Source organism: Zootoca vivipara, chromosome 13 (genome assembly GCF_965207765.1).
Source record: "Zootoca vivipara chromosome 13, rZooViv2.hap1.1, whole genome shotgun sequence".
NCBI lineage: Eukaryota > Metazoa > Chordata > Lepidosauria > Squamata > Lacertidae > Zootoca > Zootoca vivipara.
The window spans coordinates 26,962,940-26,982,051 of record NC_142596.1 but is presented as its reverse complement, the minus strand read 5'-3'; the positions used below and the strand labels follow the sequence as shown (position 1 = coordinate 26,982,051).

General features: G+C 46.3%; 1 protein-coding gene across 3 annotated transcripts; it reads left to right on the top strand.

The window, feature by feature from the left end:
- Positions 1-130: 130 nt before the first annotated feature.
- Positions 131-18,679, top strand: MORF4L1 (mortality factor 4 like 1). 3 transcript variants are annotated; one of them, XM_035130519.3, is made up of 14 exons: positions 131-237; positions 1,653-1,699; positions 1,874-1,987; positions 2,282-2,349; positions 4,871-4,957; positions 6,272-6,352; positions 7,055-7,117; positions 8,748-8,773; positions 9,878-9,966; positions 11,280-11,381; positions 11,956-12,044; positions 14,220-14,392; positions 15,608-15,692; positions 17,841-18,679. In XM_035130519.3, the coding sequence occupies exons 3-14, from the start codon at positions 1,985-1,987 to the stop codon at positions 17,923-17,925; spliced, it is 951 nt and encodes a 316-aa protein (XP_034986410.1). In that variant the 5' UTR covers positions 131-237; positions 1,653-1,699; positions 1,874-1,984; the 3' UTR covers positions 17,926-18,679. The 3 variants fall into 3 exon arrangements, with proteins under 3 accessions (XP_034986410.1, XP_034986409.1, XP_034986412.1); XM_035130518.3 differs by lacking the exon at positions 1,874-1,987; XM_035130521.3 differs by lacking the exons at positions 1,653-1,699; positions 1,874-1,987.
- The last annotated feature ends 433 nt before the right edge of the window (positions 18,680-19,112 follow it).

Below are 19,112 nucleotides of genomic sequence, written 5' to 3'. Positions count from 1 at the left end.
ACGAGACGGGAAGCAGGAGGAGCCGCCGCCGAAGACTACAAACCCCAGCATGCCCCGGGAGAGGAGGAAGATCCAGGCGTGGAAATATCCCGTGCGCGCGCATGCGCCGTAGCGGAGGCTCCCCTCCTCTTGCCATAATGCGGCGACGCAGCTGAGGAGCCCCCGCGGGGAGGGGGAGGCGGAGGAGTCGCTTATAAATGGCGCCCAAGCAGGACCCCAAACCCAAATTCCAAGAGGGTGAGCAGCGGCAGGAGGGAGGGGCGAGCCGGGGACGGAGGGGGCGCCCTGCCGGAGACCCCCAACCACGGAACTCCAACCGCGAAGGGAGAGGAGGGGGCGCCCAGAGCCGGGCGGGGGGCGGCGGCGGCCGCTCTGCCCCCTCCCTCCCCAGCCCAGGCAGGCAGCCAGTGCATGCACAGGAGCCCGTTTTCCCCGCAGCAAAACGGCCCCTCTGGTTCTTCTCTTTGTCCCCACTCCTCAGGAGGGGGGAGAGGGAGCCAGTGGGGGGTGTTTTCCCCCCTCCCCTGTCTGCGTCTTTGGGCTCAGCCTTCCTCCGAGGAAGACCCTGGTTGCTGGGCCAGGCCGAGGAGAATGAGCCCCTCCCCCCCCAAACACACACCTGAATTTGCCTTTCACTGCCTACTAGTCATAATGGCAACTCGTCATAATGGCTACTAGCCACAACGGGTGTGTCCCACCCCACCCCCCAGTAGGAAGCAGTGATGCTCCTGGATCCCTGTGGCAGGGAGAGCTGCTTCTGCCCTGTTGGGGGGTCCTGCTGCCTTCAAGGCTTCCTACGAGGGGCACCTGGTTGGCCACTGTGAGAGGAGGGTGCTGGGCTAGGCGGACCCCCTTTGGGCAGCTGGCCCAGCTGCAGCAGCCAGACTCTCCTCTTTCTGTCCGCAAATGCCCTCATCCTGCTCAGAGGCTTTCACCCTCTCCTGTGGGCACCAGAGCTCTGTCACGTAGCCTGGCACAATAGTAGCTAGCCCAGGCTTCATGCATGTGGGTTGAGCACAGGTGGGCATATGACACATTGTCTCCTGTGCCATCTCTTTTGGTTTGGGACAGGATCAACACCTCTGGCATTCTCTGTGGTAGGCCCCGGAGTCTGGACACCCTTAATTAGCAGTGCTCAAATAAGTCTTCCTCTTAGCTTATAGGGAGGCAGATTGCGACTTGACGGTTTGGTACTCTGTGCATTTCAACATGAAAATGAGGACATCCATGCGCGCGCACACACACAGGCCGCGGCGTTGGCGTCCTGTGCAACCCAAATCTCTGATGAGGAAGTTGCATTGCTTCAAAGGCACAGATGAAAAATCCTCTGATTTTTTCTGTGTGTCTTATCGTTCAACTTTGAAAGCAAAAATATGTTGCCTTGGAATCCCTTTCTGCACTCGTCAACAGAAACACCAGCTTTTGAACATGCCTGTTTATTTGGGTTGGTGGATGGGAAGTCCAGTTTGAGCAAAATGGCGGTTCAGCTCTGCGTACCCTGGCCCAAGCTCTTACGAGGAGCTGAAATAATAAGATGAACGTTAACGGATCCTTGCATCTTCATTTCAGTGCCATGATGATATTATTCAGTGTTTGTGTGGTGCGTGTGCGTCTAGGCCTGCTTTTCCTACTAAATGGAAATTTTCTCACAGGTGAACGGGTGCTGTGTTTCCATGGACCTCTTCTTTACGAAGCAAAGGTATGTTGGCTGTAGTTTGCTGTGGCAGACGACGTTAACCCACCCATGGCAGTGCTGGATTTAGGGGGTGGTGGGGGACGCGTGCGCTGTGCAAAACAAAACAAAACAAAAAAACCTGCTCTGGGGCTCCAGAGCCAAAGGGCCTGATTCACATACCATGCTTTCCTCTGCCAGCATTCTCGCACAGAAGCAAGCCTGTGCAAACACAGCAGCCACAAGCAGCCCGGCTCCCTTTCTCTGGTCCGCTCCATCCTGCCTTCCTTTTGAAGTCCTTCTGCAGTACTGATGGTATCGTATTCCTCATGCTAAGAGAGGCAGCCTGTGTGGCGAGTGACTGGGGACATCGTGCCCTCTGGGCAGCCACCGTGTCCCCAGCTGCAAGGAGCAGGATGGGCTCACACTTTGCATGCTGGGGAACTCCCAGAACATCTTGCCACAGCAAGGGACCCGATTTGGCTGGGGCAATTAAATACCCTGTAGGCTGCCTAAGAACTGTTAATCTCGCCCAGAGTGGCATAAAAGTCTCTGAATTGCATGTGAACTTGCTAAGTTATTGACAGACTTTCTTCTTCCTCCTTCTAGTGTGTAAAGGTTGCTATAAAGGACAAACAGGTGAAATACTTCATACATTACAGTGGTTGGAATAAGAAGTGAGTATTTATTTTTAAGTAACGATAACAAAAAACAAACAAAACCTGCATTTGATACGAGTTATATATCTTACTCTTTCTCCAAAATGGAGCACAGGATGGCCTGTGACAGTGGCAATCAAATAGCCACCATCATAACAAAACCATTATTAAAACAAAAAAAAAATCAATATGCAATGAACAACAAATGCTTAAAGTTCCTTCATTTCTCTGGCAACTTAAACTAATGTTTAAGGTCAGAAAGTTGGGGCAGTACAAAATATGTGCAGCATCTTTGCAGGATTTCATCCCTGGCATTTCCAGCCAAAGCAGATGGCAGCCTGTCCTCAGTCATCCTTTGGGCTAGGCTGCCAAAACACACTATGTGTGTAGCTGCTCCTGAAGGTGGTTTGGTAACTACAGTTAGTTCAGGGATATGGCTTCTAGATGAGCAACTGAGGACAGCTGTTGTGATGCCAGCGTTTCACCAACAAGACCAGCTCCCTGTCAGTTATTTCTGGGCCCAGCTCAAAGTGCTGCTTTTGATTTTTAAGACCCATCGTGGCTTAGGGCCAGGATACCTGGAAAATTATATGGGTTCACATGTACCTGTCAATTCATTGAGATCTGCAGAAGAGGCTCTTCTCTAGGTTTTTCTGACATATTGTGGTTTCAGGGGAAAGGGCCTTCTCTGTGGTGGTGCTCTGACTTTAGAATGCTTTTCCCAGAGAGGAATATCTGGCACCTGCTTTGGTATCTTTTTGGTGCCAGGCAGATACCTATTTTATTTTCCTAAGCTTTTTTACTTCGGTTGATCTGTTTTATACACACACACACATTTAGCAGGTAGGTAGCCGTGTTGGTCTGACGCAGTCAAAACAAAATAAAAAAATCCTTCCAGTAGCACCTTAGAGACCAACTAAGTTTGCCATAGGTATCTGAAGAAGTCTGCATACACACGAAAGCTCATACCTATGACAAACCTAGTTGGTCTCTAAGGTGCTACTGGAAGGATTTTTTTATTTTGTTTTGACACACATTTTGGTTAGCTTTCTTATGTGTTTATATTTTTATGTATTGATTATTTTATTGCAACAATCTCAGATGTGCTTGAAGTTTCAAGATTAATAAAATAATAATAGTGTTGAACCCATAAGTCAACCTTGTCTACTCACTGCCACAATTGTGAGGCTTCTGAGCAAAAAAACCCCAGGCAACACAGCTTTGTGAATTATTGAAGGCTCTTGGCTCTTCACCTCTTGCTGGAGAAACAGTTACAGGTGGTGTGAGTCAGAATGTGAAATGGGGATTTCTCCTAAGTCTCTAATTTCAGTATCATAGCTATAATTGCATTCATTCACATCTGCTTTCCCCATTCTGGCATCCTCCAGATGTTTCAGACTACAACTCCCATCAGCCCAGGCAACATGGCTGTATGATACTAGGGCTGGTGGGAGCACAGTTGTGCTGGCTGGGCCTGACAGGAGCTATAGTTCTAAACATTTGGGTGGCACCAGGATAGGAAAAAGATGAATTACATGCTAAGTAATGATTATGGTTCCTGCTGCAGACATTGATAATTTACCAGAAAGGAGAAAAAGGAATAAAAAGATACCCCCAAATTTAACTAGTTATTCTGTGGAAATATTAACTGAAATTTCCTAAGTTGAAGGCTGCTTCCCTCTCTGCCAGGTTTAAGTTGACACAAAAAAGGAGTCTTGATCTGCCCACAGATTACAGGGCACCCTCCTGCTTTCCTCCCATGTGGTGCTCTCCCAGCATTGTGGGCCACAATCAAGGCATCGGACTACGCCCTCTCTTTTTACTCAAATCTAACAGTCCTCCCTGAAGGCTGCTATCTATTCTCAGCCACTCCACACACACTCCCAAGGTGGTTGTGGGGAAAGGGAGTAATTTGCCTGTCCTCCCTCTCTAAGCTCCCGCTAGAATAAAGCTTGTGCCTGCCTCAAAAGGCCTGCCGTGCCAAAGCAATGTTTTTGTGGCTTGCAAGAATTGACAGCGGATTGGGCAGGAGAGGCACAGTGGAAGTCCTGGCAGGTTTTGGTGGCCTGATCAGTGGCAACAGAGCGATGGAAAAAGGGTGTGTGTGTGTGTCTGTAAACCCCACAGAATAAGCTGAAAACTGATCAGTCATAGCTGGGGATGGTAAACCATAAGGTCATAATCCTGTCGCCCAATCAGAAAGTGTTCCCAAACTTTCTCCATGAATGTAGTTTTCAGCTAACTTTAAAGTGCTTCTTAATGAAACAACAACAGCTAGAACAATGATTCTTTTTTCTACAGGAATTGATTGAATAGCTGGATTCCAAAACTTAGGCGAAATCCACCCGCTTGTGCCTGTAACCCTGTGTTAGGCAGGGCTGCAAGTCAGAACAGCAAAGTTTTTATAAGTAGCTGTCTATAAATATTTTGTTTAATATATGAATAAAGTTTATTGGTTTTCTGTGAGGCCACTGAATTAACAGCTAGGCAGTGGGCTTCTTGTTATGTAGCTCCTGAAAACTCTTCCCTTCCCTTGCAGCTGGGATGAATGGGTTCCAGAAAGCAGAGTGCTCAAATACGTGGACACCAATCTGCAAAAGCAGAAAGAACTTCAAAAGGCCAATCAGTGAGTATTACCTAGTAATGGAGGAACTAAGCCAGGCCAGTGTATAATAAGTGGTTGTTGGTTTTTACAGGGGTCTCTGTATTCTTGTGTAAGGAAGGTGTGGGGAACCTTTGGCCTTTGCAATGTAACACAAACTTAAAACAGCAAAAATTTAAAAAGATGAATACATTATTGCCTCTGCCAAAAGGGAAGGGGGTGTGCCCCCAAAGATAGCAGAGAGAGCAGCAGTAAATTCTTGGGGAGCTGCTTCTCCTTATAAGAGTTGCAGGCTGGGGTGCGGAGGGCAGGACAAATGGGAAAGACAGCCCCTTGAGGGTTCAGCACAGTCTCTTCCCCTGCAGCCTGACTATGTATTATATGGATTTTATGTTTGTGTGAATTTTGTAGAACTCACTTCCCCTAGTATGGGAAAAGGTTCCCTTCTCTCATTGCTCATGCAGGAGAGCTCTTTAGAGCTATAATCTACTTACCCCCAAATTGCTTTAAACATACACTATGAAATGCCTTCTGTGTAGTCCTGAACTACGTACTGGATGGAGCTCACATTCTGTGCAGGTATATATAAACATATAACACTGTTGGGGGGAAAATTGCAGCATGGGCACTGTCAGGGCAAGAGGAACAGACCAGGATACCACAGTTTCAGTGCAATACTTAGGGACATTCCCAATGTTAAATTTTAACTAGTTGCACTGGCAGTTAAGAATAGCAAGATAGGCAGGGCTTCTGTTGCAGAGATATTTCTGTTTATCCACAAGAGTACCAGAACCAACTGCAGTCTTTGATTAAATAACCCAAGCAACGCCATATTGAAGGATACCCCTAGCATTGAGAAATAAAATATTTTTATTTATTTAGCATATTTCTTATCCACCAGGGTTCCCAGGGTGGTGGCATTTTGCTCTCATGGATCCTCTAGCACAGTGTTCTTCAACCTTGCTGCCTGGGAGTTGTAATCCAAAAACATCTATGGGCCCAAGGTTGAAGAACACTGCTCTAAAGCAGCCTTCACCAACCTGTTGCCCTTCAGATGGGCTGGTGGAGACTGATTGGAATTGTAGTCCAAAACGTTACATTTCTGAGTTCATTTTTACAAAAGAAGTCTCAGCAGCAGAATAAGAACATCTGGAGGACAGCAGTTTGGGGAAGGCTGCTCTAAAGCATTGGTCTTCAACTGGTACATTGGGACCCTCTTCAAATTCCTTTCCCCTTCTCAAGGTTTCTTGATGTGACGGTGAAGGTGCTCAGCTGTGGCTATAGAGGCATAGAGATGCCTCTAATTAAGTCCTGTTTTGATGACTCTCTTTTTCAAAGGGAACAGTATGCAGAAGGAAAGATGAGAGGGGCCGCACCAGGGAAAAAAACGTCCGGACTCCAGCAGAAAAATGTTGAAGTGTAAGAAACTATTTTGTCTGTTCTATTCTTTTTTTATTTTAAAGGCTTTCCCTCATAATCTTTTGGCCTTGAAGATCTTAGCAAGCATATTTCCAAAGGTTAAAGCTGTATTGTTGGTACATGTGGAATGTTGCTTTGGAAAATGTAACTTTTAGTGCTGAGGAAGCTGCCTTCCAATGAAGAACCGTGATGGGAAACGAGCTTGCCACCATTTCCAAGAGGCTGGGCTTTGAATGGTCCAACAGGCGTTCTTTAGGCAGTCATGGCTTCTATAATATCGCAGGAGTTTTTCCCTTACTGTTGAGCAGTCTCAAGTGAGCAGGTGGCAAGATGTGCAGCGGGCATTGATTTCGAACAAAACTAGCCTTGTCCTTCTTGGGAGGGGAGCCTGCTGGCTTCTCCAAGTGTCCTCTGAGAAAATAACACCAATGATCTGTGTAAGCTTGGGCTCAACCTTGTGTTGCTTCCATGGATGAATGAATAGTGTACATAACAGAGCCCAGATATGTCAAATAGCATTCAAGGTAGGAGGAAGATGTCAGCCCCTGTAGGCTTCCCACCCTCTAGACACTTGTTGAATGGGGCTGTAACTTCCTCTAAAAGCTGCCTTGCCTTTTCCAGCTGAACTGAAGTGCATTCTCTTAAAAGTTCCATGTGTCGGGTCTGACACTCTCTCCTTAACTCAACCCCCATTGTGCCTAGATTTTTCAGACGAGATGGAGCGCATACAGTTTGCGGTTTGGAGACCCCTGCAATATCGACGCGGTGAGTTAAGGATGGATTGTCACGCCAGGATCTTCATCCTGAAATCCAGATTTCCTTGCTTTGTGTAGATTTATAAGTTTCTCTCTCTCTCTCTCTCTCTCTCTTTCTGAAAAATGATGTATAGGCATGTTATACAGTGGTACCTCGGTTTACGAACTTAATTTATTCCGGAAGTCTGTTCTTAAACCAAAGCGTTCTTAAACCAAGGTGCGCTTTCTCTACTGAGGCCTCCCGCCGCTGGTGCCCTTCCTCCATTTGTCTTCCGAGGCAAAGTTCGCTAGCCGGAACACCTACTTCCGGTTTTGGGGATTTCATTGCCTGAATAGTTCGTTAACAGGACTGTTCGTAGACTGACGTACCACTGTAATGGAATATCCTTCCTGGAGATAGCTGGTAGAATAACAATTTATGCAGTTCTTAATGCATTGGACTTTCTCGAAGGTGTTCTACATGATAAAAAAAAACCACCACCATCTCGGTTAATCGCTCCTTTTTGTACTTCCTCCGGTCACTTGTGATGGGTGGATTTGATTTTCAGATGCCGCATATGGATATTCCACTTAATATTAAATTTATATACCGCCCTTCATCCAAGGATCATAGGATTTACAGTATAAAAACATGAAAGCACATAACATAGTGTTATGTTATTATAACAAACAAAAGAATGACCCCCCCCCCATTTAAAAGGCAATAGATTGTTTAATTAGTGAAAGGCCTGGGAGAAGAGAAATGATATTGCCTGGTGCCTAAATGTATGTAATGAAGGTGCCAGGTGAGCCTCCCTGGGGAGAGCATTTCACAAACAGGGAGACAACTGCAGAAAAAGCCTGTTCTCCTGTTGCCACCCTCCAGACCTCTTGTGGGGGAGGCACCCAAAGAAGAGCCTCAGATGATGATCACAAGATCTGAGTCGGTGCTTATGGGTGGAGGTGGTCCTTGAGATATTGTGGTCCTGAGTTGTTTAAAGGTTCATAGATCAAGCTAGCACTTTGAATTGGGCCCAGAAACTAATTGGCAGACAATGCAGTTGGGCCAGGGTTGTAGTTATAGGCTCAGTCTGTCTTGCCCCAGTGAGCTACCTAGCTGCTGAATTCTGCACTATCTGAGGTCTTTGAACCGTCTTCATAGGAAGCCCCATGTGTAACATGTTGATGTGAATTGTAGCTGTGCTCTTTTATAAATCATGAAGGCAGGTGGTTGGCTGGTCTGCCATGCTTCCAGCTATTAGGGTGGGGTGAAAGAGGCTGCTTCTACACCTTTTTTTTTTTAAGGCAGTGTACATTTCTGGTGTGCCTTTGCAGCTGCAGGAATGGTTAGTCACGGGGGAAGCGTACTAGCTTTGCAGAAAATTTAAAGCATGTAGCTCTTCCTTTATTTTAGCAAATGCCGGGAAAGCAGCTTCTACATATACCAAAGCCTGTCCTTTCTGTATTAGGCCTAAGCACCTTGAATTATCCTGTGTGGATGACGTTCCTTTCAACACGGGGCCTTGCACTTCATGGCTTGGTCAGTCCCTTACAGATCAAGTGATTGGGCTTAGAAGAGGGAACTTTTTTTAAAAAAAAACAGTGCTGGTGTTATATTTGCTTTGCATGTGCAATAACAGTGTCTATTTTCCCTTTGGCAGGAAGACCAAAAAGAACAAACAGAAAAGTAAGAGCACCTCTTTTGAGTTGCCCACTCTTATCTAGCATGACGTTCTTCTAGATTTTCAATGTTTCGCCAACATTTCTCCCCAGGCCCCACCTTACTTTTGTAAGAGCAAAAGGGGTTAAGGAAAAGATGGCCCTCCCAGTGTGTTGGCTCCAAAATCGAAGTTCCTAGAACAGGCATCCCCAAACTGCGGCCCTCTAGATGTTTTGGCCTACAACTCCCATGATCCCTAGCTAACAGGACCAGTGATTGGGGAAGATGGGAATTGGTAGTCGAAAACATCTGGAGGGCCAAAGTTTGGGGATGCCTGTCCTAGAATCCGGGAGCAGCAGCAGCAGCAGCAGTACTTTCAATTAGTTACTTGGAGGCAATTTTTTTTATCTGCTGTTGTTTTGCTGCAGTAATTTATTCAAAGCTGCCCACTCTACATAAATACGAACAAGCGTTAAAAGGCAGCCCTACTATAATGCACATCCTGCTAGAACTTTGAAAATTTTTTATATTGGTATCTTTAAATAAATAAAAGGGGAAGGGGAAAAAACAGTTAATTGCTTTGGGTGATAAAAACTACTCTAATCAGGTGGCAGCCCTAGAAATCTTAGTTGAGTTTTGATCAGCTACCAGATTAAATCTGCATGTCTAGACTATGGCTTGCTCTGAATGAAACAATAGTTACTTTTTTCTTTAAGGTTTTGCTTGAAGCAGGGATCTTCCCTCATAACTTACAGAGGGAAAGTATCTTTTAGCGCCTGCTAGTACTAAAAGTTTTAATGTAATACTTCTTAAAAAGCATTGCCCAATCAATGGGATGCATCTTTAAGTCAATCAAAAAGTTTGTAATCAGTTCAATTAACTCAGGACATTGGAGCTACTCCCAAAGCAGTTCTTAGCAATGCTGAGCAACTTAAAAATGGGTTTTGCATCCAGGATCCCAGTGATTATTTTAAAGGGGCTGCCACAACATTGGGGTGCAGTGTGTGTGTGTCTGATTTCTGATTCTGTCCAGTAGACCCCTTCCGCGAGTATGTGTTGTGTGTGAACTGCCACCTGTGTAAAACGTTTAGCTAAAACCACAACAGTGATTCCCTTGCCTCTTTTGTGTAGCTCCTGGAATCGGTGAAGGCAGCAGCACTAATGAAAACCCTCAGCCTCCCAGGAAGAAAAGGGCTCGTGTAGATCCCACTGTTGAAAGTGTAAGTATTTTGGACTGTCCGGGACTCTAGGTAGAGTTCCTCTTGTTGGGTTGCAGTCATTACACAGTTATAACAGTTTGCAAGTCTTAAAAAGCAAAGAATGTCCAATATGTTTTGGATCCATCTTGGCCTTTGGGCAACTTCACAAGGAAGGGGGATAGATGGCAATAATATTTTTTTTTTTCAAATCCCTTACTTCAGTATTGGATTACTGCAAGTCACTCTGCATGGGATTTCTTTTGCCCTTGATCTGGAAGCTGCAATTAGTGCAGAATGCTACAGCACGATTGCTGACACAAGTGAGGCCTTGTCTGCATATAACACCTGTGTTCAGAGATCTGCACTGGTTGCCAATTTACTACCAGGCCAAGTTAAAGGTGTTACTATTAGTATACAAAGCCCTTAACAACTTGGGACCAATTTACCAGCAATATCTCCATACACCACATACACCCAATTTACAGCTTCGATCAGTGGAACTGCTGTTACACATTTGTAAAAACTCTTTTAGTGCAGCAGGACTTACACTTTGGAACTCCCTGCCAATTGACACTAGGCTGGTGCCTTCTCTGTACTGTTTCATTGCATGTTAAAAACATTTTTGCTTAGACAACCCTACGCAGATCATAGCTGCCAAGTTTTCCCTTTTCTCGCGAGGAAGCCTATTCAGCATAATGGAATATCCCTTTAAAAAAGGGATAACTTGGCAGCTATGATGCAGATTGGTTGAATGCTGGTGTGAATTTTAATCTGCTTTTAGTCAATTGTTATTTTAACTTTTCAAAAGTCTTAAATTATTGCTGCTAATTCTTCTTGATCATTTTATATTTTTGTAAACTGCTTTGATACGTGGTTTCTTTTCTTTTTTACAATCAAGACGTGTATAGATTTTATGAAACAAATAATAAATGCAGCTTGTGGGAATACCTGTACGTGAATGCTTGTATCGAGTGGCAGTGAACACATTTTGCAGCTCCTTGAAACTTTGTGTCTTCATGGAATCACAAGATACACTTGGCAACCCTCCCTGTAGGGCTGGCAATAGACAGCTGAGGCTTTCTTCCTTGTGCAGGCTTCTGAATGGTTGTGTCCTGCCATCACAGTGCCAAGGTCTGTTCTCAGTTCCTTGGATCTTGCTAGTGAGGACATCTCTGAATACAGAGGTGCAATATTGTTAAATTAACTGATACACTGTTAAAAAAAAAGATGCCCTTTTCTGTTCTTTTGCCTTATTTTCCGAGCCCCAATACACAACAATGTGCTTTGCTTGATGCCAGTATCTGAATGCAGGACTTGTGTCTTTTATTCTTCAGGAGGAGACATTTATGAACAGGGTTGAAGTCAAGGTAAAAATACCAGAGGAGCTGAAACCGTGGCTTGTGGATGACTGGGATTTGATCACCCGGCAAAAGCAGGTAACTCTGAAATTGTGTTACTAAATGGACTGCTTATTTTTTAGCACCTGCAGTAACCTGAGTTGGTTGTTACGTAATGTGATATTACTGTTTGTTTGTTTGTTTGTTTGTAAGCCGCCTTTCAGCCAAAAAGGCTCCCAAGACTAAATCAACACATAAAAATACAATAATGCAAGTACAATTGATAGAATTTCAAAACGTTTCAGCAGTATTACAAACTAAACCCATCCATGCACCTTCCAAAAAGGCAAAGAACATTCCCTACAGAAATATTAAGAGAAGGCAAGAATACTTAAGAAGCATCTTTGCCTTACAAGGTCCCTGGCAGCAGATTGTGGGAAGGCAGGTGGAAAACCTGGTGGCCCTTGATGGCTCCCGCAGATCATACTTCTAAAGACCATAGTGGGGTTTTCCCTTGTAGGCTAGTTAGCTACTTTCAGCCTTCCCATCTTGTGCTTGCAAAGGAGGTGCAAGTTTCTTCCAACTTGAAAGAAGAGGTTCCATGGAGTTGCACCTCTCTCCTGGCTCCAGTCTTTTTTGTTCTGGCTCAGGCACCTCTTGCTTTCTTCCGTAGCTCTTCTACCTTCCTGCCAAGAAGAATGTTGACTCCATTTTGGAGGACTACGCAAACTACAAGAAGTCCCGAGGGAACACTGATAACAAGTGAGGAGGAAGAGGAGGAGGAGGAGGGCACATCAGAAGGGCCCATTGTGCAGTATCGCTAACCAAAAGTATCGGTCCTTTGATATGAGGAGGCTGACCTCAAACTCTTTATTTATTACATTTATATACCCCCTTTTCTTCCAAGGAGCCCAAGGTGGTATATACGGTTCTACTTACTTGCTGCCCCCCCCCATTTAATTCCCACAACAACCTTGTGGCTGGCTCAAGGGCGCTGTCAGGGTGGTTGCTGGCTACCCTCGAGCAACGACACTCCAAACCATCTTGTCTTTAAGACTTTTATTGTGAATATTATTTACAGTGCCAGGGCTTCATGAAAACATGTCTACTCAGTATCATCAGATTCTCCCAATGGCGCTTTTTGGCTCCTCCCCCAGTAGAGTAGTTTGGGGACCCCAAATCTCTGCCCCTTGCGTTTGCGAGCCGCTGATCGCCTCAGTTCTGGGGTGAATTTGAAAGGACGCCCCTCTGCTGTTTCCCCACTAGAAACCTCTGCTGGCCCCTCCTCCCTTGCTGGTATCACACGATACTGGATGCTGCCTGAGCCCTGCCCCACTCCGCTCATTTCCTCCTTCCTGTCTCCTGCCCCTCCGCTGTTGTCAGAGCCGTTCAAAGAACTGGATTTGATGGGGGTGGCTGTTCCCTGTAAGCCCACCCCCTTACAGGCACCCAGTGAGCTTCATGTCTGAGTGGGGGATTCAGACCCTGGTCTTTCAGGTCCTGGTTTAATATCCAACTGTTTTGCTGCACTGGCTCTATTTGCATGAGACTTGTATGTGCTGCACAGCTGTTCAAAGCAGCTTAGAACCAGGGAAAGAAATATAGACACGCTATATTGAATACCCGCTTCCAGTCCTGCAGGAAGGCTGGCTCAAATTCAGCATGACGATTTGGGTTGTTGTTTTTTTGCAGCCATGCCTTAAGTAATCTTACAACCCAATTCTGTAGTTCTCTTCTCCCCCAGCCCGGTTTGAGGTAAATTATTTGGGGGCTTGCTTTGCGTGAACCTGGAAGAAAAGGGTGCCGGGAAGCGACCCTGGTCAATTGACCCATTGAACGCCTGACTCCATTTATCCACAAAGGGGTTTTACAGAGTTTAGCCCACTGTAATATCCTGAAACATTTCCTGAAGCATTCCGGGACACAACTGAATTTGTAACTCTCTGAGGCCATCCGAACAGGCTCTCTCTGCCATGCTGAAGAGGGCGACTGGATCCAACCCAGCTTTGATCTGGCAATAGCCCAATCATGTCAAAAGCATGGTAATACACCAATCGCGGTGTCAACAGAATCCTGCTTTGTGCAAAAAAGTTAGTCCAGAATGTGACTGCCGAGTTTCAGGGTTGCCGTGAAGGCCAAGAGGCTGTGCCAGTCAAGACAGCTTCCTTAGGGGTGTTGAAGTGCCCTATTGTGAGAAAAGATAATTTGTGCAGTGTCATAAAAAATAAAAATAAATTCTAGGTGTTCTTTAATTTTTTAAAAAAGCAATTGCCCTGCATGCAGGCTCATGATTTTATGCATGCACTTACACAGGCCCCCCACAAACGGCTTATTGCTACGATAGGCTTCTGAGACACACGAAAGGGGGTGGGATGATGTCCATGCCCGAAGGTCTGTAGCTTGTTTCCCACAGGCATCTGGTTGACCACTGTGAGAACAGGATGCTGGGAAACAGCAGGCTATTCTTATGTTCTTATGCAAAGGCCAGCCTGGGAGCAGAGCAGATAACACCAGGGGGTGGAGAATATCTGTGGCCCTCCAGATGTTGTTAGGCTTCAGCTGCCAGCACAGCCAGGGATGGTGGGAATTGGAGGTTCCCAGCTGCTGAGAACACTCTGCAGATGTGCACAGATGGAGGTCAGCAGGAGATGAGGTGACAGCTAGAATTCCCAGAGCAGGAGGGTTTGGTGGCCTTGTCCATTTCCACCCCCCACCCCGTGGAATACCCTCCCTTCAGATGTCAGTGAGATAACACAACATTTAGAAGACATCTGAAGGCAGCCCTGTATTGGGAAGTTTTTTTTATGTTTGTGTTTTTATATATGCTGTAAGCCTCCCGGAGAGATGGGCGGGGTATAAATAAACTATTAATAATCATTAATAATTAATTCTTGTTCTGGCTGTTGCTGACCCTGCATTTTTCTTGCTGTGCACCAGAGAATATGCTGTTAACGAAGTCGTGGCGGGCATCAAAGAGTACTTCAACGTCATGCTGGGCACACAGCTGCTCTATAAATTTGAGAGGCCGCAGTACGCAGAAATCTTAGCGGACCATCCTGATGCACCGATGTCACAGGTGTACGGAGCTCCCCACCTCCTGCGGCTGTTTGGTATGTACATAGTTTGTGGGACACAAAAGGCTTTTCCCAACCTGGTAACCGTCACTTTGGTCTGCGATTCCCACCAATCCCGGCCAGCATGCTGAGTCCTGATGGGAGCACAGCCATGCTGCCTGAGGTTTCTGGGAACTGTAGGTCAAAACATTTGGAGCGCATCAGGTCGCAAAGTCTGGCCTGAAAGATACATTTTACAAATGTGGCTTGCAGCACTTTTATAAGGAGACTGTTTTTTAAAATGCCAGTGGAAGCCGCTTCTTAGCTGACAAACGAGGCCATCCTTTTCCGGTATGCATGTCCTGTTCCTTCACAGGTGCAGCATTCATGTTGTTTTCGAACCTACCTTAAAGCTGCACAAAGCAATTCATTGAATGGGGAGGGGGGGATTATAAGAGACATAAGAATTATGTTGGGGGAAATTGAGAATTGAGCACAAAGAGCTATTGGAGGCCCAGGGTGTAGGGCGGCATCATTGCAGAAGTTCATGTGAGTGAGCATGTGGTGTGATTTCTCCATAAATGAGGCCTTAGGAGTTGCACTGCTCTCCTTTGGGTGGAAGCTTCCAGCCTCAAGCTTTGGGGAGCAGCTGCCCCCTTGGTTCCATAAACTTACCCCCAGTGCCCCCTGCCCTATAAAAAGCATTGTTCAGGATAGCAGTTTGCAAGACCCACTAAGGAAGATAACACAAGCAAATTTAAAATGGTGACAGTGTATTTCACATTTTTTCAATATCCAGTTGAAACTATTTAGTTTAATTCAACTAAATGGATGAACATGATCCACCAGTTTTTCAAAGCCTGGCAGCCATTTATACCTCCAGCCCTCCCCTGCCTCTAAGCACCCTGCTAGGTAATGCCACACCCTGGAGGGTGGTACCAGCCACTGTGCTAGACAAAACTGCCCAGGCTTTATTAGGGGTTAGCAGCACATACAAAGTGGACCTTTCATAACCCTCAGTGCTACTTCTCTATTTTCCAAAATGCTTCCTCACTTGTTTCTGACCCAGGGGGCTTTCCAGGCATCCCTGAAACTTTATCTCTGCTTTAGGATCACTAATGTGTCACTTTCAAAAGGCAGCTGCAGTCATGACCTGTATGATGTGATGGCTGGACAACTCAACTGGAAATAGAGCGAGTGAATTTTATGAATTGTGGAAATGCTTCCCTTAACGTTGTCTTCTCCCTTGTCCTTAAATTACCGTCTGAACAGTCCGGATCGGAGCCATGCTCGCTTACACGCCCTTGGACGAGAAGAGTCTGGCCTTGCTGTTGAACTACTTGCACGATTTTCTAAAGTATGTACAATGGATCGCGTTTGATATCTGCCGAGTTGAGAGAGGCACCTTGGTCCTTGTGAAAGCTTGTGTTTTGTGCAAAGGTGTTTGCATGGGGGGTTGTGGGCACCTCCAGGGGTCTTCTTCCTTCTAGTGTGCTTTTATCTCTTGGCAAGCTGAAATGTTGATGGATGATGGGACAGGATTAGAAGTCCTCTTCCATGGTCTCTTAATCTCATGGATTTCCTTAGAGAAGTGTAGCATTTTTTTCAGGCTTTTGAGAGGCAGCATAGATACAGCAAGCCCTTAATGGGCCAAATCTCAAAGGATCCACCCTAGTGATCTGACCTAGTCTACTGCTGTGCCACAAACTTGTGCTGCTAACACAATATGCCCCCTTGCAGAGCTTCTGAGTCCAATTCAAATCCTTCCGAGTGCCACAAGCCCCCTTGTTTTTGCTGCAGCAGGCAGTGAGCCCTCTGGGAATTCCTCCTCCTCCTCCTCCTATTATTATTATTATTATTATGTTTGTATCCTACCTGCCCTCCAAGGAGCTCATGGTGCTAACATAGTTCTCACGCTTCCCATTTTATACTGGCAACAACCCTGTGAGGTAGGTTAGGCTGAGAGTAAGTGACCAGCCCAAGGTCACCCAGTGAGCTTCATTGTTGGGTGGGGATTTGAACTCTGGCCTCCCAGATCCTATTCTGGCACACTAACATACTGGCTAGGATTTGCTCTGCTTCTGTCTAAAGTCGTAACATAACTCTGCCACTTAATATGGGCAGGTAGAAATGTTTCCTCCCACAAGTGGGGAGAAAAAGAGATCATTGTTTTTTTTCATATTCAAAATGCTAGATTTCTGTGTGAGTTACTTTGAAGCGGTACCTGTGTAGGTGCAGAGGTTTCTGTCTGCCTGGGTGAGCAGTTGAGCTTCCCTTTCCTCCTTGCTTAAGGGCACAGCCCAGGGGTGTTCTGACTTTCTGTCCTAGTTCTACAAAATAGTGCAAGAGGGGGGGGCTTGTGGGGCTGAGGGGAAGCATGTGATGGAGCTGTGAGCTGGGTTTGTAGGCCTGTCTCCACATTCCTTGCAATGCCGAGCTAACACAATAAGACCAAGACTGGACACTGTTGTGGATTTTCTTCTATCAACCACACCCAGTTGTGATGTCTGAGATGGCTTGGTCAGAACAACATAGCAGTGGGGTCCACAGGCCTATAAATTAAACAGGCTTATGTAGGGACATTCCCTCGCTTTAGCTTTACACATGTGTAGAGCGTTACATTCGGGTAATGACTAAGCAATGGACTTATGGGACAGAGCAAAAGTAACATCCGCAACAAGAACTGAAGAGGAAAAGGGCCAAAGAAACATCTATCAGTGCCAGGAGGTTCCTTCATACTTCTTCAGACAGCTTGACTCTTTTGCAACATCCTCTCCCAAAACCCATCCAACTGCCACCATTTTACCGTATTTTTCCATGTATAAGACCCCCCTTTAACCCGAAATTAAGTTTTTTAACTTTTTTAGGGGGTGGGGGAGGTCACTTCCGCCAATTGCTCATCCGCCTGCCCGCCACTGCCAATCACTTGCCACAGCCACTGCTGATCGCACACCTTGCCGCAGCCGCCAATTGTCTGCCCGCTCGCTGCCACCAACAGCCCACTTGCCCCAGCCGCCAATCGCCTGCCTGCCTCGCCACAGCTACCAATCGCCTGCCCAATTGCTGCCACAGCCAATTACCAGCAGGCCTTGCCGCCGTCACCAATCACCCACCCAATCGCCGCTGCCAATCTCCTTGCTGCTGCTGTTAATTGCACGTCGTCCCCCCCTCTGCATTCACTATCCGTGTATAAGACGACAGCCAATTTTTGCCTCTCTTTTTTTTTTAGCAAAAAGCGTCGTCCTATACATGGGAAAATACGGTATTTGTATGCCGCTTTCCCACAACGGTAAATATAACAACATGCAAAACAACATTTCAGTACTATAACAAGATTACATTAATAACGCCCAACAGCAAAAATAATAAGGGAGTTTGACAGTTCCACCTTGGTCCTAGAAGCTCCTCTAATGCAATGCACAGCTTCTTATAAGGTTTCCAAAGACTGAGTGGGGCAGCTGGGGCACCCTCTCAACGCTTCTTTCCCTTCCTTCCCCGTCCGCAGGTACCTAGCAAAGAACTCTTCCGCGCTGTTCAGTGCAAGCGACTATGAAGTTGCACCTCCGGAGTATCATCGGAAAGCTGTGTAAGCTTCTCACACTCATGGTGTGTGTGCACGTGTGTATGAGTGTGTGCATCACTGGAAGGGATCCTTGGGTCTCTGCAGCAGACCTGCCCAGTTCCACGTCTGCTCACGGTCTCCTCTTGCACGCGTCTTTCCGCGCAGCCGACATCCGTGTCAAGTGAATAGTGTTTTGTGTCTTCAGATGGAACTGTTGCCGCCCCACGTCCCAAGGTCACTTTTCCTTCAGACGGATCTCTTTCAAGGGGAGAGCCTCCCGGAGCGTGTCATTGGATCGATTTTGGTGTTGGAATGTGGTGCTGGAAATGTGACGAAACATTTCATAGTCTCGAGCCTCCTGCATGCTTTTAGGCCCATTTCCCCCCCTTGAAACCAAGCTGATGATGGTTTGATGGTGTGTTGTCATCCTCTTCCATCCCCCAACCCCTTCAAAACAAGCAAACAAACTCTTGCTTCCAGCCGAGTGGGGAGGACCAAACGCAGATGTCTACTTGCAGCTTGGGAGGGGAGGGACAGGGTGGGGAGGGGGTTCATGTGCTTTCTTGGTGTTGGGAGGGTAAAAATGTGTGGGTTTAAGTCTGTGTTCTTTGCCTGCATAGCTGAAGAATTGTGGGGTTAACTTTTGTCTTGGGTTCAAATGCACCTTCTAACATAGGACGGATTTGCCATTGTGTCTCACAAGTTTTCTGAAATGTTTTTTTTTTTTTGGTAGGGGATGTTTACAGGTCCCCAAATAAACTTTTCTATTTCAACTGTTAAAAGACTGGGGTCTGTTTTGCTGCTTGCAAAACCATACACATATTTAAAATGTGGGTTTATTCCAGCCATGCGTATAGTAGTCATATAACTGTAGAGTTGGAAAGGATCCCCAGAGCCCCTTGCAATGCACTGGGATGTACACAAGCAAACAGTTTTGGGAAAGAGGCACCTAGGACCTAAATGGTGATCTGGGAGCAGGGTGGTGAGTGAGAGCAATGTGCAAATATTGGTGGTGAGGCTACATTTTGGGAGGTGGCGAGGGCACAAGTAGCAAACAAGTTATCACCTAACAGCTTTCCCCAGCCTGCTGCCCTCCAGATGTTTTGGACAGCAAGGCAGCCTATCTGGGACTGCTGGGGCTTTCCGTTCAAAACATCTGGAGAGCACAAGGTTGGGGAATGCTGACCTAACATATGAGCAGTAGCTGCAGAAGGG